Genomic DNA, 23394 nt, shown 5'->3' with positions numbered 1-23394 from the left:
CTGCAGGGCAGGGTCCTCTGGAAGCAGTAACCGCTTCTTCGCTCTGGGCCGGCTGACTAAGGCGTTGTGTCACAACTCCACTCTTGTAGAAAGGCTTTCGGTTACCTTCCTAGGTTGTGATTTCCAGGTTATGCTGGCCTACCTACCTCCTATGTTTTCATGAGGAAATCAAGCTGCTTGCCTTGCGGACCTCAAGAAGAGAAAGTCAGTCTGTTGTGACTAGATGGCACCTCTAAACCTGCCTAAAATCGGGTGAGCGTCATGCCTGCTTGCGAGGCAGCAAGAAAAGGGGGTGCAGCTGCTCGCTTTGAAATGGTCCCCAGGCCAGGCCCGTGGAGTTTCTGTGACTCTAAAATCTGCTTCAGCCTGGAGGTCTGGTTGCTCAGAGACTCGGCCCTTGGAGAGGGCGGAAGCAGCGTGCTAACAGGTGAAAGTTGCCCAGAACCGAATGGGATGGGGGAGCAAAGGGACAATACGAACCCTGTCTGCCCGGCTTTCTGGAGTCAAACTTCTCCATTAAGATGAAAACAATTTAAAAAAAAAAAAAAAAAGATGAAAACAATTTAAGCTAAGACACAGTCCAGGCAGGCAGGGGAGGCGCCCCCAGCCTCACCCATACCACACTTTGTGAGGCTGAATGGCACTTCCTGGCGCTGTCCTCCCAGCAGAGGCCTTCCCCAGTGCTGTTCCGTCTGCTTGGATTGCTCTTCCCTCCCCTCTTCTCCTGCTGTGATCCCCACATTAGAACTTAACTCAGACCTGACTTCCTCAGGGACCGCTTTTCCTTCACGGGGTCAAACCTCCCTAGTTGAGGAACGTGTTGCGACCACTCCTTCAGAACACTTAAGCCAGCGCAGTTTCACTCTTGTGTGATTAACTTCCTGCGTCCCATGGGACAGTCAGCCCTCCGAGAGCAGGGACCGTGTCTATTTACTCACCGCTGTTTCCCCAGCACTATACGTAGGGCCTGGCCCATGCAGACATTCCAGTAAATCTGATCAAAGAATGGATGAGTGCTCCATAAGCAGTCTTTTTTTTAATTATTGCAAAGTTCCGAAATGAACCAAAACTGAAAAAGCATAAATGAAAGTACAACAGACATTTATGTAGAAAACATTAATGCAGTAGCTTCAACACAGGGTTCAACAGAATCAGTCAGTTCAGTTCAGATTAACGTCAACATATTACAAGGAACTAAGAAGCCTCGAGGGGTCTCTGCCCGGGACGGAAAGACACTGACTTTCCAGGAGGCCTTTCTCCCTGTCTCGCCTTCCAAAGTGGCAGCCACACCTTCTGGCTCTTGAAACAGCTCAGGCGCCTCCACGCAGGGGGCGGCAGCACAGAGCCACAGACAAAGCCGGCCAAGGGCCAGGTCCTGCATCCCCACCAAAGGAGGGCTCGGCCAAAAGGCACTGGGGCTTAGAACACAGAGCGCTGTGCCAAGGACCGGGCAGGGACAGCAGCGCTGGAGACCAGCTCAACAGGCTGCTTTGGGTGTAGGCGGGTCAGGGCTTCGCGGTGCCCCCCCACGCCCCAGCCCAGGTTGCTCAGGTGGACCACGGTGAGGGTGCCTGGTGACGCTGGAAGGGCAACTCGCTCTGGAGCGTGCTGGGCAGAGACAGAGCCGAGGGCTTTGCCTATGAGGACCTGTCTGTGTGACCCGCTCGCTGTCTGCAGCACAGGGAGTTCGGAACAGGGAGAGACCTTTCCAACAGAACGTCTTGTTTTTGACTACACCGAGCTTAATGTGAACAGCAAGTCCTCTTGAGGGGTGGGAGGCCACCACATCTCTGAGGGACAGAGGAGGGTGCTTTGGAGCTTGCTCTGGGGCGTGCCGGGTCCCGGGAGCAGGCACGGAGGAAGGTGGTCAGGCGGAGGTGTCCTGCTGCCCCTCTGGGTTTTCAGTTTAAGCTCCGGTTAACCTCCTGCCGCAGCTTCTGTGCGGGACCGTTCCTGGGCTCAATCTGCAGGAGGTTGTTGATGTCCGCAAAGCTGGCTTTATAGTCCTGAGAGGAGAGAGAGGGTGTGGGGATGGAGCCCTGGCCCAGGGAGACCAGGCGGGGGTGGGGACCGCTGCTAAGCCCGCGGAGGGTTTCTGCACCCCAGCCTGGAGGCCTGCCTGGAGCACCCGGGCCCCTGGACGAGAAGGCACGTGGCAGGTACGCCTCACCTTAGCCGTGCTCTGGAAGTGCCAGCACAGGCACAACTGGCTGGAGCCCTGTTGGTGCCTCCGGCCAGAACCTCTTTACCTTGAGTGCCTTGTAGGCTTGAGCCCGTCTGTAAAACGCCTTCACGTTCTTTCCGTCCAGCCTGAGGGCTTCTGTGCAGTCCTTCACGGCCTCCTTGTACTGCTTCAGCACCAGATGGCACAGCGCCCTGAGGGGAAAGAGCGGGCCACGCAGCGGTCTGAGGAGCGCCCTGCAGCTCCCCGAACGCGCCGTGCTGGGTGCTTCCTACCTCCCTCAGTCCTCACAGCCACCCAGCCCCCTTCTGCAGAGGTGACGCGGCTCAGAGGGTTGAAGGGACGCGCCAATCTTCCACCACTACAGAGGGGCAGACCTGGGACTCAACCCGGGCTCGAACGACCCGAGATCCTGACCGTGTTCGGTGCTATTGTTCTCTCCGCCTTACACTCCCACACTGTACTCTTTCAAGCTATAAAAGGCTTCCCGAAACGCTCCCCTTGATAAAAAATTATCTACCTCAAGAAAAAAAACAAATACCAGGCTCTAAGTAAATAGCAGGCATGCTGACATGTTAGGGGTGAAATGTAAAGATGTCTACAACTTACGCATCAAAGATGATAAAGTGGATCAATAGATGGCTATAGTGACAAAGCAAATATAACTATTCTTTTTAACTGAAGCGTACTTGATTTTATAACAATGTTTATGAATTTAACTGGGAAGTATATGGGTGTTCAATACATAATTCATTCAACTTACGTTTTGAAAATTTTCACATTCTGCATCAACTGGGCGGGGGGAAAGTATATATTTGTATCTCTCTCATTCAATTTTAGTCCTTTCCCCCAAAGATAATCACTAAAAACAAAACAGATCTCCATTCCACCTCACTTTTTAATGGATACATAGTATTCACTTGTGTGTACCATAATTTATTTTATTAATTCCTTATCAGTAGACATTTTTCACTGTTTCCAGTTTATAAATAAACAATGCTGCCATGAACATCCTTGCGCATAAATCTTAGACGCCTATTAGGAGCGACTGCTGCATCAAAAGGTACATACATTTAAATTTTTGATTATTACCAAAATGCTCTCCAAAAACCAGCTGACCCTCGAACAGGGGTTTGAACCGCGCACGTCCACTTATATGCAGATCTTTTTCAGTAACAAATTCTAGAGTATTACACCATCTGCATTTGGTGGACTCCATGGATGCAGCAGAACCGCAGATACGAGAGGACGGCTGTAAAGTATGCTGAGATTTTCTGACTGCAAGGAGGGTCAGTGCCCCCAACAGCCGCCTTGTTCAAGGGTCAAGTGTACTTAAGAACAGTTACTAACAGAGACTATTTTCCTGCAACTGTACCAACCCTGGGTCTCAACCCTTAACTTCTGCCAATATGGAAGAAAATAGCATCTGTTTTAATGTAGTTGCTTTAAATATAGGTAAAGCTGAGTGTCTTTACGTAAGATTTTTAAATCTTATGAAATAAAATTTATCCAACTTCTTTAATGACTTCTGTGGGTCCCCCTCCACTACCACCAAATACCTTCCCCACTGCAAGATAATTAACCCACACACTGTTCTAGAACTTAATGGTTTTACTTTTTACATTTAAAACTGTGATCCACTTAGAATTTATTTTAAAATAAGGAGTGAGGGTAGGGATTCGGGTTCCTTTTGAACTCTCTCCAGCCAACCCAACACCATTTATTGGATAATTCCTCTTTTTCCCACACTTTATCATATCTAAATTCTCTTACGCTGTTATTCTTTTCCTGACAAATTATGGAATTATTACCAAGAATGTAAAAAAATTCTAGTATTTTCACTGAGATTGCATGGAACTTATAAATCAACTTAGAAAAAGCTTCTCCTTGTAACAATTTAAAAGCAGGCACAAATTCTGTGGCATTCTTCCCATTGAAGAGGTCCTATGTTCTTTCCTCTTGAATGTAGGCAGGTTCTGTGACTGTTCTGACCAACAGAGTACAGAGGAACGTATGAGTCCCAGTGGTAGACTACAGAGGTCTTGTAGCGTCAGCCTGTTCTCTGGGAACACTTGCTCTTGGAGGCTTTAGCTGCTACGCGAGAAGCCAACTACCCTGAGGCCACCATGCTGTGAGGACACTCAAGCCAGCATATGTGACAAGGCTGCCAGGAGAGAAGAAAAAAGGCTCCAGCTTGCTCTATCAGTTCCATTCTCCAGCCATTTCAATCATCCCAGCTCTGGTGCCAGATATGCAGGAGAAGTGTTTAGATGACTCCAGTCCCAGCTACCATCTTGTTGACCCTGAATGACAGACCCGGAGTAAGAACTGCCCTTTCCGAATTCCTGGCTCACGAATCGTGAGCAAAATAAAACAGCTGTTGTCAGCCACTAAGTTTTAGAATAGTAGTCCCTGATCTAAATTTGAACATAGAAGAATTCTAAGGAAACTAAAGTGTTCTCTCAATGGACTCTGGTAATTTAAAGAATTAGCCAAATTTCTGGGAAGTAGAGGAACCACAGTATAAGCATTAGGTACTATTTAGTGACTTCCGAATATAAATGTTGCAATGAAAATAACATATGAACTCCAAAGATTATATTCAAGATGTGAAAAACGCATAACTTTGGCCTATAAAATAAACACCCTTGGCTTTTGGTAAACAGAATGATTTTGTATCCAATCAGAGGGTTTTCATTATGAAGGAGACAAGTGAGTGAAAAGGAACTCAGGCTTTGGAGTATAAACACCTGACTTAAATCACAGCTCCACCATGTATTAGTTGTTTAACTTTATGATCATTTAATTCTAAAATTAAATGATCTGGGACCATGACCTAACCTGAAGGACTAACCTGAAGGACTGCTGTGAGTACTAAATGAGACTCTTCGGAGGTCCATTCAGGGCCTGGCAAATTGTAGGTGCCAAGTACCTGACAGTGATATCCACTCAGGTATCAACTGTACAGACAGAACCGGAGCCTAAGATGATGCACTGGTCCATACAGATGCATATGTATGAAGTGGAGCATTAAAATGTCATACAGGATGTGGTATATTCCGCCACAACGGATAGGAAACTGATCTGTATAAAGTTTTCAGCCTTCTAAATTAAATTTATACAATCAATGTAATTACCTTCAGTCTTCTAAATTAAAGTTATACAATCAATGTAATTACAATGTAATTACAACCAAAAGCCCAACAAGATACAGTTTGGAATTTATCACAGTGAACCTAAGGTTTAGCTAGAAGATCAAAGCTGGGAAAATAGCCAAGGATACTCTGATTAAGAAGATTAAAGAAAAGACCAGCCCTACAAGATATATTGCAAAGCAATAGTAATTAACAGTGTGGCACAGACGTATTTGCATGAAAATCAGTATTTAAATAAAATCAATGTTTAAATAAAACACTGTCCTGAATGTGGTAAAAATCCAGGAAAATGGGTTAATAGAGGTCTCCAGCAACATGAGGTAATAAGCAAGGCCAGAGAGCCCACAGAAAGAGGAGTTAGAAGATGATGCTGGACTTCCCTGGTGGTGCAGTGGTTAAGAATCTGCCTGTCAACGCAGGGGATACAGGTTCGAGCCCTGGTTCAGGAAGATCCCACATGCCGCGGAGCAACTAAGCCCGTGCGCCACAACTACTGAGCCCACGTGCCACAACTACTGAAGCCCGTGTGCCTAGAGCCCATGCTCTGCAACAAGAGAAGCCACCGCAATGAGAAGCCTGCGCACCGCAACGAAGAGCAGCTCCCGCTCGCCGAAACTAGAGAAAGCCCGCGCGCAGCAACAAAGACCCAACACAGCCAAAAATAAATAAATTAAAAAAAAAAAAAAGATGCTGCTGCACAAACATGAACAAAGGGGCTGCAGCCCTTTTTCCCGAGTTAGCCTGGCTGACTGAGGCACCTGGGGCCAACTGGCCAGTAAAACCACAGATCCAAAATGCCAAAATCCATGCTTTAAAACTAGAAGTTCCCTTTTCAACTCATTTGGCAGCAAAACCTGACCTGAACTTACATGAGGCTGCTTAGTCTTTCTTTACACCATTCCACGTGATCCTGGAATTTCCATATGTTTCACTGCAGAAACACTTAACGATTAACTTCCGCGAGATGCCCAGACCCTGCTGGAGTGTTATGTGACTCAGCATATGCACCATGATACCTTCCTAAAATCGGAAACACATTTTATCCCAGAGTTTTGGGTAAGGAACGGTGAGCCTATAGGAGACCCAAGATTTCTGAACTAAAGAGTAATGTTGGGAAGGGGAAACAGACTCACAAGATTTATTAACGACTTATAACAAATGTTTGGATCAGATCTGGTCCCTTGCTGAATGTTTCAAGCTTCTGACAGTAAAACTAACAGATCTCACTGGAGCCAAATTCCAATTCTGTCTCCGCCATTTACCAGCTGGGTGAGCTGAGGAAAAGCCCTTCCTGCTCTGAGCCTTGGTTTTCTCAACATTAAAACAAGATGAGCATCTACTACCAATACCTTTGAGGGCTACTGCTGAGCAGGGACTCCTACACAATAAAGAGACAGTACCCTGGCTGCCAGGCTCTCACTGTTGGTGGAAAAGAATCACCGACCACTGGCAGCAGCTCAGGGCGCAGGCCCTTCTATAGCGCCGCAAGTCCAACCCCTCAGGCTAGACTGGACCCTTCTCTCTTGCTCAGGCCAGGCAATAGTTAATCCATACCCTGGGTTCTGCCCTGGTGCTCGCAGACAGACAGTGCCAAAACTTCTAACCAGAGGGTCTTGGAGAAGCCCATGGGGTGAGAGTCGGGGAAGGTGCAGAGGCTTTGATACTTGTGTTGGGGGTGTGTTTGCATAGCAAGCCCATAGCTTTTACTCACATCCCATGTGTTTCTGGTTAATGAAAATTTGGGGGGTGGGGGGGCGAACAAAGCCCAGGCTCCCCTTGGGCACCCCTCAGTTTCTGCCCTTTAAGAGAGTGAGTGCCACTGGCAACGCCTATCCCACCGTGACCAGAGTGTGAATGCACGTTTTGAACTGTAACACACAGGCATACCTCGTTTTACTGTGCTTCACAGATATTTTGCAGATATCAAAATTGAAGATTTGTGGCAACCCTGCATCGAGCAAGTCTACTGGCACCATTTTTCCAGCAGGATTTGTTCACTTTGTATCTCTGTTTCACATGTTGATAATTCTCACAATATTTCAAACTTTTTCATTATGATTATACTCGTTACAGTGATCTGTGATCAGTGATCTTTGATGTTACTACTACGACTTGCTCACATGATGACTGGCAATTTTTAGCAATAAAGTATTGTTAAATTAAGGTACGTACGTTGTTTTTTAGACATAATGCTATTGCACATTTAACGGACTACAGTATAATGTAAACGTAACTTTTAGATGCACAGGGAAACCCTAAAACTCGTGTGACTCGAGTTATTGCGATATCTGCTTTACTGTGGTGGTCTGGAACTGACCCTGCGATATCTCCGAGGTATGCCTGTACTGACTAAATGCCGGGATGCAGAGCCCATCACAGTCTAAGAGAAGACTACGGGAGAATGTTCGGTGTCCTGAAATCTCCCAGGCCAGCCGTGTGGAAGGTACCTGTTGCTGTACGTGGCGGATTCCAAGTTACTAAACCAGAGGCTCTCATTGTACTTCTCAATCGCTTGCTTATGGTTCCCCTTCTTTACAAGCTCATTGCCTTCCTCCTTCAGAACTCTGGCTCTCTCCACATCCCCAGCAGAAGGCACTAGATACAAATTCAGAAGAGGAAAAAACCATGGAGCAGGTGCCCAGCTGAGCTCCAGGAGATCTCTTGGGCAGCGTCTCTTCTAAGCCGCCTACAACGCTCTCTCCCCAGAGCGTTCCTGCACTGTGTAAAGCATCCTGCCTGAGTAATGAGACCCCCGATCAATGGCTTCTGGGATATTAAACAGTTTTTCCTTTGGAAGAGATTGGGACTCCTGATATAAACATACTTTTACACACACAATGATAAACACACAATAAAAAGTAACCCAGGTTCTGGCCTCAGCACTGCCACTCAGTAGCTGAAGTCCTGTGTGACCTACCTAATGCTTCTGACCTCAATTTGCTCGCCAATACATTGGGGGCAACATCTACTCCACACAGGGCTACTGTTAGGATGAAATGTGAGAAAACAGGAGAAAGTGCAGAGCACCCTATAAACTTAAAGTAGGAGAATGAGTGAGAAAGTATTTAAATAAACAAGCATCTGGTAAAAATGGGTGAAGATCCTGCGCTTCCAGAAAAGGGCAGAGGTATCTGCTACTCCTCAGTTGTTTTGGTCTGAGCCTGTGAGTGTTCTCCCCAACTCGACACCTGCAGCTGTGCCCCAGCCTTCGGGGTGGCGGGGTGGGGAGAGGGAGAAAGGGAGAAAGAGAGAACAAGGTGAAATGCCTGCTGCTCCACCTGGCCTTGGGGCCCTCCACTGCACCGCCCCAGTTAATTATTCCAGCCCCAGCTCCCATATAACCTGCTTTTTCAATTTTTAAAAACTATCTTTATAAAATACTCAATACTTATGACAAGGGTAAGGTTTTAGGAATAAAACTAATACCCTTGAACTCATCCCTCACCTTAAGAAACAGAACATTTACTAAGACCTTTGAAATCCTGTGAGCCTCTCCCATAATCAACCCATCCCGGGAGGAAACCATCGTCCCCAATTCTGTGCGCACCAACCCCCCCGTTTTCTTGGTTAGTTTAACTATATATACAATCGTATCTATAAAGTATTTATTGTTTACGTTGTTTTAGAACTTCACATAAAGGAATACATAATTCTATGTATTCTTTTCCCCTCAGAATTATATTCCTGAGATTCATCTGTGTGGACGCATACACCTGTAACTGCTTCATTCATTCTCACTGCTGCAGTGCAACTGATTTATCCGTTCTACTGTTTATGGAGACTTGGGTTATTTTGCTTTTCGCTCTTACCAAATTTTTTTAATTAAAAAAAATATATATATACATTTATTTATTTTTGGCTGCGTTGGGTCTTCGTTGCTGCGCGCTGGCTTTCTCTAGTTGCGGCGAGCAGGGGCTACTCTTCGTTGCGGTGCGCGGGCTTCTCATTGCGGTGGCTTCTCTTGTCGCAGAGCACAGGCTCCAGGCACGCAGGCTTCAGTAGCTGTGGAACGCGAGCTCAGTAGTTGTGGCTCACCGGCTCTAGAGCGCAGGCTCAGTAGTTGTGAGGCACGGGCTTAGTTGCTCCGCGGCATGTGGGATCTTCCCGGACCAGGGCTCGAACCCGTGTCCCCTGCATTGGCAGGAGGATCCTTAACCACTGCGCCACCAGGGAAGTCCCTCTTACCGAATCTCTGCTCTGAACGTCCTTGTACATGTCTCCTTGTGCACATGTGCAAGAGTTTCTCTAGAAGCAGAGCCAGTGGGTTGCAATGCGCACACATCCTCAGCTTCACCTCGGCTCTGCAACGCGCCCCACACTGCCCCATGCTTGTCCCCGCTAGCCACCAGCGATGCCCCACCACTTCATTCTCTCACTCCTTCCACTGCCTTTCAGGCCCAGCTCAACCTGTCACCTCCAGGAGCCTTTCCCCAGCTCTCCCAAGCACACTGATGGCAGTTCCCAATTTGAATTCCTCAAACATTAGAGACTCTAAAGCACCTGTTCTTCCTCCTGTATTTTATTATTATTTTTTAAAATTTATTGAGATACAATTTATCTACCATAAAATTCACCATTTTAAAGTGTACAAATCACTGATTTTAGTGTATTCCCAAAGTTATGTAACCATTACCACTACCTAATTCCAGAACATTTTCATCACCTCCAAAAGAAACCCCATACCCATTAGCAGTCCCTCCCATTCCCCTGCCCCCATCCTTGATAACCACCAATCTACTTTCCGTCTTTTAGGATTTGCTACTGTGGACATTTCATCTAAACGGAATCATACAATATGTGCTCTTTTGTGACTTCTTTCACTTCACATAGTGTGTTCAAGGTTCATCTGTGTTGTACCATGTATCAGAATTGCCTTCCTTTTTATGGCCAAATGATGTTGCACTGTATGGACATACCACATTCTGTTTATCCATTCATCATCTGAGGGACATTTGGGTTGTTTCCACTTTGGGGCTGCTATGAATAATGATGCTGTGAACATTTGTGGACAAGCTTTTATGTGAACATGTGTTCGATTCTCTAGGAGTGGGACTGCCGTTGCGTAGCTCTTAAGTGTATGTTCGTTTTAATGCATCTCATGTGAAGTCCTTTACACACATAAAGCTTTCAGCCCCGGCTTGGGACTTGAGTGAGCAGATAGGAACCTATCTCACCAACAACACGTGGTGGGGTCCAAGTCAGCTGGAAAGTCCAGCCAGAGTCCCACTAGCAATTCTTTTTCCTCTCTCCCGTGCCCCGAGAGGCTCGATGGCTTCTTCAATTCAAGATGCTGTGTATTTGATAACAATTCAGAGGGCTGGGGTAGGGGAAGTGGTGGCAGGAAAGTTTCTTTTGACACTGATTGTAAGATACCTCCTGATTTTAAAAAGTTAAGTTGTTTGGGGGAGGGGAGAGGGATTATTGCATTTTTAGACTTGGGGAGATTAGTCTTACATTTAAAGGTTACCCCCAGAGGCCAACCCAGCATTTTTATAGAGGAGGAAAAGGAGGGGTGGCTCCACAGCTTAGACAACAGTGCAGGCCAACCCGTACTGCTGCGGCTACAGCGAGAAGGGGTGTAGACACAGAAGTAGCAGGCAAGGCTGGGCGGTGGTCCCTCTACTGAGCATCTCTGATGTGGCCTCCGGGGGCAGCCCGTGGAGAGAAAGGTTACTCTGTGCTACATCAGACACTAAGCAATAGGGATCTGTTCCTTAATTCTCCATACCATGGTGTCACAGGAAAGGCTGAGGAGCTCCAAGGGGCAGAGCCCAGAGAACTCTGGACTCCAAGCCCAACCCTGTTCCTTCCATAATGCCACGTATTACTTCACCTCCCTGGGCCTTGGTTTCCCGATCTGTGCAGTCAGGAGAGTGATCCCTTCCCTGCCTGAGTCACTCTGTCATTATCAGGACCAAACAAAAAGAGTTAATAGGGAGGTGAGCATTCTTTAAAATGACGGACACGTGGGTGATGATGTATCACGGGCCTGGATTCATTTAAGCTCATTGATCTATTCATGCCACAGATATTAATAAGCACCTGGTTATAGTTCAACCTCAACTACCTCCTAAAGTAACTACCACTACATTTTTATTACTGACTGTACACTTTGTTTATCTAAGTCACTCTAATCTCAGAAGCAGCTCCTTAGGCTTCCCTCCTAGTACTCATGCCTCCTACTCCCTGCCCAATACTCACGCCTTCCTGAAACCTGGGTCTTTACAGTGGTCTCCTTCTCGGGACTGTTTCAACGCATTAATGTTTTGGCCTTCCTCCTGTATTTTAAATTGCTCTGTTTATGCGTCTCAGTCTCTCACTGGGCCGAGAGCTTCCCGAGGGCCTCTCTGGGCCACACTGCTCAGCACAGGGCCTGGGACACACCTGGCTGTGACTCCAACAAAAGAATGAAGTAAATGGTAGGTGCACTGAAGGCGTCGAGTTCATTAGCGCCCCACTTTCTCGTTCTAGGGAGGGAATTCTCCCCACGGCCAGACAGGTTTCCTCCTGGGAAGGGGAACGACTCCTGCCCTCCTGTACGCCCGATGCAAGGCTCCAGCCCCGCCTCCTCTGCACCTCCCATCCTCAATACCTCACTTGCTGGGCTGGGAGGACTCCCCTGGAGCATTATTAAGAGTTTCCAGTTGCCCCTGCCTGGAGAAGGGCCTCTTGGTTTTATAGAGCTGAGGTGGACAGTCTCCTGTTTGGGGCTACCTGGCTTTGATCTCCCGTCTCTTACTCATCCTCCTCCAGGGACTCATACAGTGTGTGCGTTCCTCTAGCTATGGAGGTGGAGCAGATGGCATAGAGCTGGGCTCATCACAAAATCTCAAGCCCTGGTCACAGTGACTAGTGTAGGGAGTGGCCTGTGACCACATAAGGCCAAAATGAATTAAGAAAAGAGGAGCTAGGGATTTGGGGGAAAGAAACCCTCTCTTAGGTAGCTATCAGAAAAAGAACTCTTTCTCTCCCTCTGGGTCATGAGGCATGGCACATGGATGCGAGTCAGTGAACTGCTACAGCTATTGTACTACTTTGGAGGGAAGACTGCCTGCAGACAAAGACGATACACATTAGAGAAGAGCGCAGACAGAAGTGCAGAGAAATGGAGCCAGAGTCTGATGATGTAGTGAGCTGCTGGAGCAAGCCATGCCTGAACCTGAACTCCAGGCCTTTCAGTTATATGCGCCAATAAATTCTCTTTATTATTTTTACCACATGAAGTTTTTCTGTTCTTTCAACCAAAAACATCCTACATGATACATCCAAATGCTGCCGGAGGAATGAGAAGGGAACTAACACCAGATACCTGTGCGCCAGGCTGGGAGCTCAACGAGCCTCACATCGCCTAATCCCTACACCTGTGGGGTAGGAGTTCTCATCGCCCACTGTAGAGCTGAGGAGACAATCTCTAGGAGGTTAAGCCCTTTTTGTTTTGTTTTTTACTTTGTTTATAGGATTTTAAAAAGAACTCATCTTACACGAGGCCAATTTTTACAGGATTACTCTAAAGAAAGTGGCCCTGGGGAGACTGGACTCTCTCTGGGCAGGAAGTCACAGCTTACCTCTGCTCTTTGTAGCTGTGGTTTCTTTGGATTTGCTTTTAGCTGTCTCTTTGCAGTATCCCGAAGGCGAACACTCCCACCTCTTCTGAGCGGAAACAGGCACCAAGGGGATAGAGGGCAGCTTCTGGCGCCACTCGGGCCCAAAGGAGTCCATAAGAGCTCTGGTCATTCTGGAAAGGCAGGCAGGATCACAGAGAGGTTTCCAGCTGGGTCAGGAAGATATTCCTCCTCTCGTAAGCCCAAAGGAGGTATACGAGAGCCAGTTATCGTCTGCCCCTGGTTTGAACCATCTCTTTGTACCCTTCTGACTCGCAGCAGGAAAGGAACAGGAGCCTGCCACCATATACGTCTTCTCAGGTCGGCCACCACGACACTCCCTCCCTGCCTGGCCCTCGCTTGTCACACTATGTTAACTTCAAAGGGATGATCTGGTGCTTGCTAAGGTAATTAAACCTGACCCCCAAGGGACCATGCATGCCCCAAGAACCACATGTTTTATATTTTCTTAATGAATCTATTACAAGGCCATGCAAAAACCTGACATTTGATTAACGCTCAGAGACTTTTTTAAAAATGCAAATCTTACGTCATTCAAATTTTAAAATCTTTCAGTGGTTCCCATTTCACTAGGCTGGCAGGGCCTGAGGCCTGGTGCCCTCCCACCCCTCTGTTTTTATCGTGTGCCACACTGCCTCTTGATCCTCACGCTCAAGCCTTTGCATGTGCTCTCCCCTCCCCCCAGAAGAATCTCCTCCACTTCCCATTCCCCACTCCCACCTTCTAGGCTCAGCGACCATGCTGGTTTTGTTAACTGATCTCCAGCACCTGCCACATTACCTGGCACCCACGAGGGCCCATTAAGTAGGTGCTGAGTGAGTACATGAAGCTGACTGTAACTTCTGCTCCTACAACAATGTTCCTGTGTTACTAGAATGAAGAGCTCACAGACTGATATCACTACATACTCAGCGGCTCTAAGCCCCCAAAGCTGTTTTTCTGATCGGCCCAGCTGCTTCAAAACTCTACCCTCCTCCACTATGCTCCCTAACCCTCCTCCTTGGACTTCCTCACACCCTAAACACAAACCTACCTGCACGGACACACGACAATTCCTATTTCTCTCCCATCAAAACAGAAGAGCTGACAGGGCCAATCCCTCCACCTCGGCTCGGGATCCATCCTTCCCTGCCTCTCTTGGGCCGCACCGCCCTCTCCCACACCTGCATCCTATCTCTCTACCGACCCAACGCTCAGCAGCTAGCCCCCTCCTCCCGGACAGACCCCTGACACAGCAGCTACACCGCTCTGCCCCTTCCCAGCCAGGCTCCTTAAGCCCACTGCCATTTGGCTTCGGATCCCATTGAACTGCTTCCATCAGAATCACCAGTGACTTCATTCCTAAACCCTGAGTCTACGTAAGCTCATCGAAACACCTGATCCGGATGACGTCTTCATCCCCTGAAACGCTCCTGCCTCCGTGATGCTAAACGCTCTAGTGTCCTCCTCCCGCTCCTGCTGCTGTTCCTCTGTACGTCCCTCAAATGCTGGATTCCTCAAACTCCATCCTCTTCCCCCCACACACTTGCTGTGGTGCTCTGTTTTTTTCCCACAACCTCAAGCCGCCTCTATGCTGATGACCTTCAGATCTCTATGTTCGGCCCGTATTTTTCCTCCTTTGCTCTGAATGCATGTAAATGCCCAGCCGGCTTCTTGCTTCTCTGGTCTCCGCCCCACAGTCACCTCCAACTCAGGGTGTCAACCACCTGGACGCCTCCTCTCTTCTTCCCTTCCCCCCACCCTCCAACCTCCAACACTTGTTGAAATACCACCTGAATGTCCCCTGGATTGGTCCCACTGTTCTCTATCCACCATCTCTCCTGGATTACTGCCCGCCCCATTCCTATTCTGTTCTCCTTTATGGTCGACACAGCGGGCAGCCACTCAGCTTTTCTCTCAAATCTGCTCATGTTGCCCCCCTGCTAAAGACCCTTTCACGATGCCTCACTGTGTCTGGATTAAATCCAAGCTCCTGGACACAAGGCCCTGTGTGATCTGGCCTCACCATCCTTCCTGAACCGAGCTGCTCGCGTGCAGCACCATGAGCAGTGGACTTCTCGCAATCCCTCTAACGCCTCCTACTCACCCACCTCACACACGCTGCCCGTGCTCCTTGCTGGCCCCTGGCCCAGAGCACTACTCATCTCTCTGTCTCAGCTCACCTTCTCTGGAAAGCCCTCTCTGGACTCCCCCTGGCTGTTAGGTGCCTTCTACCACAGCACGCATCACACTGCAGGTTTGCCTATGACTGACTGCCATCCTCCTGGAGACCAGGAGCTCTATTAGGGCAGGAAGAGGTATGTCTCAGTCATCAGCCCAGGCCCTAGCGCAAAGTCTGGTACATAAGTGGCAGATTTTGTTGAATGACAGAGACTAAAAGGAAGCAGAGAGAAAACAAGTCAAGCCAGAAAGGATGCACTAAACAGATACCATGGAGTCCTGTTCAGGGTTTCTGTTAGTGTGGTGTCTGGCTTTCTAACAGACCGTGCAAAGAGGGGAAACATGACCAGTTACCCAAATGAGGGCATCAGTACAGAAGACCAGAAAGACATTTCACCTGACGGGCCTTGTGAAGGGGTCACAGTACAATATACTGAATCATATCCACAAACAACAGCCCTACAGCCTGGGGTGACAGCTGCTTGTTCTGTGTCTTACTTTCCCCACTCTAGTTAGCTCTTTGGAGCAAGTGGGGTCTATCTTTTTTATATTGGTATTCCCCACTGAACCCGGCTTAAACAGAGCTCAATTAAGTACGACTGTGTGAACGCATTTGAGCATCTAGGCAAAAAAAAAACACACAAAAAACCCCAAGACCCCACAACTCAGTAATTCTGACCCCTTAAAAACCTGCTAAAATACAACAGCAGACTGTCCTTCCACACTTTCTGCACATGCTCATTAGGAGTTTCTAAGGCTAGCCCAAAGGGATCCTCCCAGAAGACGACCAAAGCAATGGTTCCAAGCTAATCAGGGAGGACAGGACGTCTCAGAGAGACTGACCACAGTGGCTCGGGCTCACCTGCTGCTGCCTTCCAAGGCTGACGTCACACTGTTATCAATCTGCAGTACGGTCAGGTAGTCCATGTAGGCCAGGGTGTACTTCTCCAGAGCCTCGTAGGCTGACGCTCGCCGCAGCAGGGGCTTCATGCCAAAGGGGACCAAGGCCAGCGCTCTAGGACAGGAGGCAGAAATGTCATCGGGCTGCCGAGTCACCAGGGCTCCCCGCCGCAGTTCCTTCCAGATAGGGCGTCTGCAGCACTCAGTACACGGCAGGTCATTTCTGACAAGACAATGCTAGACGGTGAAGTCTTAGAAGAGGGACTTTTCAACTTAGACTGAAGTGGAGTAGGGAAAGAGGGCAGAGAACCACTACTGTTGTGAAATGTGTGCGCGTGTGCATCGATTTTCATAGCTGCAATCCCCCGAAATCAAGAATAAGTGTCTTGTAGCTTTCATTCTTGTAGCTTTCATGCTTCTATGTTTCTATAGAGCGTGGCCAAGTGGGAATAACAAACAGGCTCTGGAGTCTGATGGAGCAGTGTCTGAATTCCACCTCTGCCACTAACCATGTGACCCCAGGCAAATCACTCTACAGCCTCAATCCTCCACAACCCAGTTCTACCCTGGGAAGGATGGCTGACTTACCCCTCAGAGTGCTTATGAGCGCTCCACGAAGGAAACCTAGCACAGGGCCTGGTAAAATCAACTGAGCACAGGCTCCACGAGCATGCTCACCCTTCTCCTCCTCTCCCACCTATCACCAGGGCATGAATCTAAGGCAATGTCACACGATATCAGATCTGAGAACACATTAAGGTACATGTGCTAGTTTAGCGATGACCATGAAGGCAATCTCAGATTGGCTTGAAGAAGAAAGTATGAAAAACTGTTTAACGTCCCCTACACCTGGTCATTGCTTACTTCTTTCGAGGCTATTAAGCTCCATCCCTCTTTCTTTCTCTCCCTCCCTCCCTCTCTCACCCACATCCACCCCAGAAAAAAACCTGAGCAAGCCAGTCACTAGTCTGCAACTCTACCTCATTCCCAGGTCCCAGATCTCACAAAGCCTTAAAGGCCTACCTCTAACTGCCCACCCTACTCCTTTCAGCAGCAGAGCTGAGGCTCCAAAGACACAAGTCAGGGGCCACAAGGACCAAAGACAGCTTCCTATTCTCACTGACCTGCTGACACTTAGTGACAGTTCCTAATATCTGTCGCAGAGGTAACTTGGTGGGACCAGAGAAGCCCAGCCTCCCCTCCTGAGCCCCCAGCACCCCAAAGTCAGCCCTGCCCGCTCACGAAGTGCAGTCCTTGATGCAGTCTATGCAGTTCCCGTCCTTCAAGTGGCATGCTGCTCGGTTGGAGTAGAGAACGCTTTCTTTTTCTGGGTCTGAAGAACCTGCCCAAGTGGAAGCAGAAAGTGAACTATTAACAGGCTGGGAAATGGATGCCTCAGGATATCAGGAGTGCATCCACACCCTGCGCTCTCTGGGCTTTAGTAAAGGGCAGCAGAGATGACTGTGACCCAATCAGGCTTGGTGGTCTGATGGGCTGGCAAGTCTGGCAAGGGAGTGAGGATACCCAGCTTCCTGCCATTCACAGGGAATCAAGCAGCTGCTCGTTCACTCAGCCCAGCACTGAACGTGGTACCAGGCTACAGGCCAACAGGAAATAGCTCAAAGAAATCCACGCTGTAACTGCCTGGGGTGTGTGTGTGTGTGTGTGTGTAAATCCATGCTGTAACTACCTGGGGTGTGTGTGTGTGTGTGTGTAAATCCATGCTGTAACTACCTGGGGGTGTGTGTGTGTGTAAATCCATGTTGTAACTACCTGGTGTGTGTGTGTGTGTGTATTTCCACGTTGTGAGTACCTGGGTGTGTGTGTGTGTGTGTGTAAATCCATGTTGTAACTACCTGGGGTGTGTGTGTGTGTAAATCCATGTTGTAACTACCTGGGTGTGTGTGTGTGTGTGTGTGTAAATCCATGCTGTAACTACCTGGGGTGTGTGTGTGTGTGTGTGTAAATCCATGCTGTAACTACCTGGGGGTGTGTGTGTGTAAATCCATGTTGTAACTACCTGGTGTGTGTGTAAATCCATGTTGTAACTACCTGGGGTGTGTGTGTGTAAACCCACGTTGTAACTACCTGGTGTGTGTGTGTGTGTGTGTAAATCCATGTTGTAACTACCTGGGTGTGTGTGTGTGTGTGTGTAAATCCATGTTGTAACTACCTGGGGTGTGTGTGTGTGTAAATCCATGTTGTAACTACCCGGGGTGTGTGTGTGTGTGTTAATTTTAGTACAAGAAGCGTGTAAATCCAATAAAGAAGAAAGAGAAGAAAATGTCATAAATGCTATGATAAATGGACCGAACAAGTGTTATGGGGACACAAAAAACTAATTCTACCTTCTCAGAGAGGACTTTGCCAAGTCCTCTGGGTCTGGCAGGACTACAGAGAACTTAATCAGCGGAAGGGCTCAAGCTATGCCATGGGGAAGAAATCATTACTGCCTTTCCCTAAAGGCAGTCCTTATCCTTAGGAATCTCAGAAAGCTCAAGTCCTTTACTGTGGCCACAAGGATTTTCATTTTTAAAAATAATTTTTCAACCACTTCATACCCACTAGCATGAGCCATAATGAAAACAAATAAAAAGTGGAAACTGTCAAGTGTTGACCCAGTGATTCCGATCCCATGCATACACCCAGAACAACAGAAAACAAGCTCTCCTTTGAAAATTGTGAAACATACGGAAACCAGTATAACAGATAGTGGATATTCATCACTAAACTCAGCATACAATCTATTTGTTTCCACCTTTTTGTTTTTGATACGACTAAAGCTCCACTCATCCCCACCCTTTTCCCTTTGCCCCCTTCCCAGTCCCCCAGAGGTTGGCGTAATCCTGAACTTGGTATGTCACATTCTCATGTATGTCTATCTTTATTACATAGGTATTCACAGGCAAGACACAATATCACTTTCTTTTTTTTTTTTTGGCCATGCCGCACGGCATATGGGATCTTAGTTCCCCGACCAGGGCTCAAACCCTCACCCAGTGCAGTGGAAGCACAGTCTTAACCACTGGACCGCCAGCGAAGTCCACTTCCTTTTAAAGCTTTCCCTAAGTGGCATCATATTGCCTCTCCTGCAGCTTGCCTTTTTCACTAAGTATCATATTACCATATTGATGCATGATCTCTTTCATTCAATACCAAATATAATAAAATTATCTTCTTTTTTCTCTTATTTTTGCCAGGCCCTGAGTGAGATAGCAAAGTACAGAGATAAGCAAAATACATCCTTGCCCTTAAGAAGCAAGCAGAAGTATTCAAAACTTGCAATCCATCTCAAGTTACCAGAGCACGGTTGCTCAGAAAACAGCAGTGGTGTGGTGGAAAGGGCATCAGAACCTACAATCCAGCCTACGATCCTGCACAAGTCATTCAATCCCCCTGATCACATGTGCTCACCTATCGGATGAAGGTATCATTTCACAGACTTGCTGGAAGGGTTTGTTGTATTAGGTTGCTCCCTGCTCTCCTTTCAAGATCAGGGAAACTGATCAGAGAAATCAAGGGACTTGCCCATAAATTACCTAGAAAATCAGTAGCAGGATCAGAACCAAATTCTGGTCCCCTGCTGAATCCAGACATCAGGCCACCTCTTCTTGGGGCCCAGAATAAATCCATACAAAAAGACAAGTTTTTCCAGGCCAGCTGGGGTAGGATGAAAGAAGGCGGCAGAAATATCAATACCTCACATTCCTCAACAACTTTATTAAGTTGAGATGAAGAGCTGGGCCTACAGAGAAGTGTTCTAGAAAAAAAGACGGGGCAGTGGGGCAAAAGAATGGCTTGAAACTGCAAAAATTCAAACAAAAAAGACTGGAACTTAGAGAGGATTTGGAAAAAAGTCTAGCAAAATGATTAAAAACTTGGACTTGGGAATCGGAGAGACCCACATTCAAATTCTGCCTCTGACATGTCTTCACTGTGTCAGCCCAGAAGAGGCAATTTAACTCTTCTGGATCCCTCATCTATAAAGCGTCTTACCCATAAGTTAGTATGAAGATAAAAAGGGGTAATGTCAGGCTTCCCTGGTGGGGCAGTGGTTGAGAGTCCGCCTGCCGATGCAGGGGACGCGGGTTCGTGCCCCGGTCTGGGAGGATCCCACGTGCCGCGGAGCACCTGGGCCCATGAGCCATGGCCGCTGAGCCTGCGCGTCCGGAGCCTGTGGTCCGCAACGGGAGAGGCCACAACGGTGAGAGGCCCGCGTACCGCAAAAAAAAAAAAAAAAAGGGGGTAATGTCTATAATGTCTAGCAAGTACTCAACAAATGCTAGCCAAGGAAATGAGAAAGAGGAGGAAGGCAAAGGGAAAGAGGTACCAACGAGGGGCTGAAAGGGGTTCCAATGAGGCTCTGGGATAAGACATTCTGGAGAGGCTTTGGGCAAAAGGCTGTTGTTGGCTGAAATGAGCCGGAGGCTGGGAGAACTGGTAACAAAAGGTTACTCCTCTGTTGAAAATTCTCCAGTAGCTTCCCATCAGGGAATAAAACCCAAACTCCTTACCATGAACTGCTATGTAAAATGCCTACACAATAAGGTTCTTTCTCTGTAACTGACCAAGTCTTACTACTTCCTCCACTGGCTCCCTGTGCTTTGGCTCCTGGAACACACCCGCTGATTCTGTCTGGGGCCTTTGAAATTACGGTTCCTTCAACCTGGAATGCTCGGCACCCAAGACTTTGTGCAGTTGGCTTCTTCTCACCATTCAGATATCACCCCAAATGTCACTTCTGCAAAGAAGTTGTCTTCGACCTCCCATTCTTCATAAAGGAGCTCCCCAGTCAAACCTATCACAGCATCACATCTGTCTTCTTCAATAGCCCTGATCATTATTGCACAGTTGTTGCTTGCTATTTACCAGCTTAAGATCACACCTGTGGCTCCCTCACCAACAAGGATGTATGACCCTTGAGAGCAAGGACCTCCTCCATCTTATTATACACTCATTACATACAGGTGCTGAACAAATGTTAATTTAAGTAAAGACTGACCCGTTGAGGAGAATGAGAGTTGCCTCAGGGATTAGAATGAGGCCTAAATATCAGAATGGGGTCCAATAGGAAAATTAAAAAGCAGGCAGCTCACACACCTATCAGGATGGCCACTATCGAAAGAACAGAAAATAAAATGTGTTGGTAAGGATGCTGAGAACTTGGAATCATTGTGCCCTGCTGGTGGGAACGTAAAATGGTACAGCTATTATGGAAAACAGTATGGAGGTTCCCTGCCCCCTCAGATTAAAAATACAATTACTATCTGATCCAGCAATCCCACTTCTGGGTATGTATGCAAAAGAATTCAAAGCAGGGCCTCGGAGATATCTGCACATTCATGTTCATCATAGCCAAGAGGTGGAAGCAATTCAAACGTCCATTAACAGATGAATGGATAAAGACAATGTGGTATATCCACACAATGGAATATTATGCAGCCTTAAAAAAGAACGAAAGCCTGTCACATGCTACAACATAGATTATAATGTCACAGAGATTATTCAGTCACAAAAGACAAATACTGCATTATTCCACTCGTTTGAAGTACCTAAAGTAGTCAAAATCATTGACATGGAAAGCAGAAAGGTGGATACCAAGGGCTGAGGGGAGAGGGGGAATTAGTGTTTAGTGGGTACAGAGTTTCAGTGTTGCAAGATGAAAAAGTTCCAGAGATTTGTTGCACAACAACGTGAATATACTTAACTCTACTGAACTCTACACTTCAAATGGTTAAGATGGTAAATTTAATTTTTTAACCACTGTAAAAAATGATAAAACATCTATTAATATGAAAATATGTTCCTGTTATGTCATTAAGTAAAAAAGAACCAGGAGGTCTTCCCTGGTGGGGCAGTGGTTAAGAATCAGCCTGCCAATGCAGGGAACACGGGTTCGAGCCCTGGGCCGGGAAGATCCCACATGCCACAGAGCTACTAAGCTTGTGTGCCACAACTACTGAGCCTGCAAGCCACAACTACTGAAGCCCGCGCTCCGCGACAAGAGAAGCCACCGCAATGAGAAGCCCGGGCACCACAACCAAGAGTAGCCCCCGCTCGCTGCAACTAGAGAAAAGACGGCACGCGGCAACACAGCCAAAACTAAATAAATAAATTTTAAAAAAAATCCACACAAAGAACCAGTAATAAAACCATGTTACAATAATAATAATAATAAAAGTGGAAAGAAAGGCTAAGGAAGTTTCTCGTAGGATGCCCAAGCTGGGGGAAGGGGGAGGAATGGGCGGGTGGTGGGAGGGCCTGGTTGGCCAGTCGGCCTCGGGGCAAGGAAGCCCTAGGCCGACAGGGCCAGAGCGACGTCTGGGTAGCTGGGGTCGGGGGAGACAAGAGGGAGAAGGAAGCCTGGCGGCGAAATGGGGGGCCGGGGTCGCACCTTGCGCCTGCAGCATCCGTAGCGCGCGGCTGTAGAGTGTGGCGGCCTCGGCGAACTGGCCATTGCGGAAGCTCAGGTTGCCGGCGGCGCGGAGCTCCTCCACAGAGTCTGGAAGTTTGGGGGCCATCCTGGCGCCGGACCGGTAAACTGGGGGGTGGCCCCGGTTCCCGGCGCCGAGGCGTGCCCAACCGCGTCTGGGCGGAAGCACCGGCTGCGAGTATTTGGGCGCAACGGCTACCCTGGCGGGAAGAGGGCGGGACGGAGCGGGGCACGGGCGGGGCCTGCGCGGGGCCTGCGCGAACCCGAGGCTCCTAGTGCCCCTCCCTCTGCGCATGCTCAGTTCTGACCTAGCGCGGAGCTGCATTGGGGTCCCCGGAGGTGCGCTGGACGTTTTGGCTTGCTAGAACCCTAAGGATGAAACCGTGAACAGGTCCCTACTTGCCTGGTGTTTACATTCTAGGGGGGCCTGACTTGTAGTTACCTCACGAGCAAATGAAGGCGATAATCTCATAATGTGTTTAGTGCTATAAGGAAAGCAAAACAGTAATACCATAGAAGGTGACCACGTGGAGACTTTTTAAGTAAGGGGGGTGGGGAAGGCGTCTCCGAGAGACTAATAATTTGAGCCGAGACCTGAGACTATTTAGGAAATGCTGTTTCAGACAAAGGGTTAGCAAGTGCAAAGGCACTTAGGCTGGAAACTGGCACCTAGTTATCTATAGATACTGATTTTATAAATGAATGCAATGATAGATTGATGTAAATCTTTCGCTGAGGGAAACTAGCTTATCTTCAGACTCATTTGACTGCACTCTATGCCCCACTTACAGCTCCAATTTTTTTTAAGCTGCTTGTTGCTACCTGTGCATATTAAGCTGTTTCTTTTGCTTCTTAACCTTTGCTTATGCTCTCCTCTTCCTGGAATTCTTTTCCAAACACTTTTTTCTCTTCCATAATCCTGACTCAACCACTAATCAACTC

At 47.9% G+C, this 23394-nt stretch overlaps 1 protein-coding gene across 1 annotated transcript; it reads right to left on the bottom strand.

The window, feature by feature from the left end:
- Nucleotides 1-1022: 1022 nt before the first annotated feature.
- TOMM34 (translocase of outer mitochondrial membrane 34) lies at nucleotides 1023-22653 on the bottom strand. Its single transcript, XM_029221685.1, has 7 exons — nucleotides 22414-22653; nucleotides 17262-17361; nucleotides 15982-16134; nucleotides 12903-13072; nucleotides 7785-7932; nucleotides 2250-2376; nucleotides 1023-2006 (listed from the first exon to the last, which is right to left on the bottom strand). The coding sequence occupies exons 1-7, from the start codon at nucleotides 22538-22540 to the stop codon at nucleotides 1902-1904; spliced, it is 930 nt and encodes a 309-aa protein (XP_029077518.1). The 5' UTR covers nucleotides 22541-22653; the 3' UTR covers nucleotides 1023-1901.
- Nucleotides 22654-23394: the final 741 nt, after the last annotated feature.

The sequence above is a fragment of the Monodon monoceros genome, unplaced genomic scaffold, assembly GCF_005190385.1.
Source record: "Monodon monoceros isolate NGI ecotype Baffin Bay Population unplaced genomic scaffold, NGI_Narwhal_1 Super_Scaffold_13, whole genome shotgun sequence".
In the NCBI taxonomy this organism is placed as follows: Eukaryota; Metazoa; Chordata; class Mammalia; order Artiodactyla; family Monodontidae; genus Monodon; species Monodon monoceros.
The sequence above is the reverse complement of the archived record's forward strand: the minus strand, read 5'-3'. Positions and strand labels throughout refer to the sequence as shown.

Coding starts and splice junctions, on each gene's coding strand:
- TOMM34 (XM_029221685.1), bottom strand. CDS start 22,540: ATGGCCCCCAAACTTCCAGACTCTGTGGAGGAGCTCCGCGCCGCCGGC. Junction 7,933..12,902: donor CACAGCTACAAAGAGCAGAG/GTAAGCTGTGAC, acceptor ATTTGTATCTAG/TGCCTTCTGCTGGGGATGTG. Junction 2,007..2,249: donor AAGCCTACAAGGCACTCAAG/GTAAAGAGGTTC, acceptor CTCTCCTCTCAG/GACTATAAAGCCAGCTTTGC.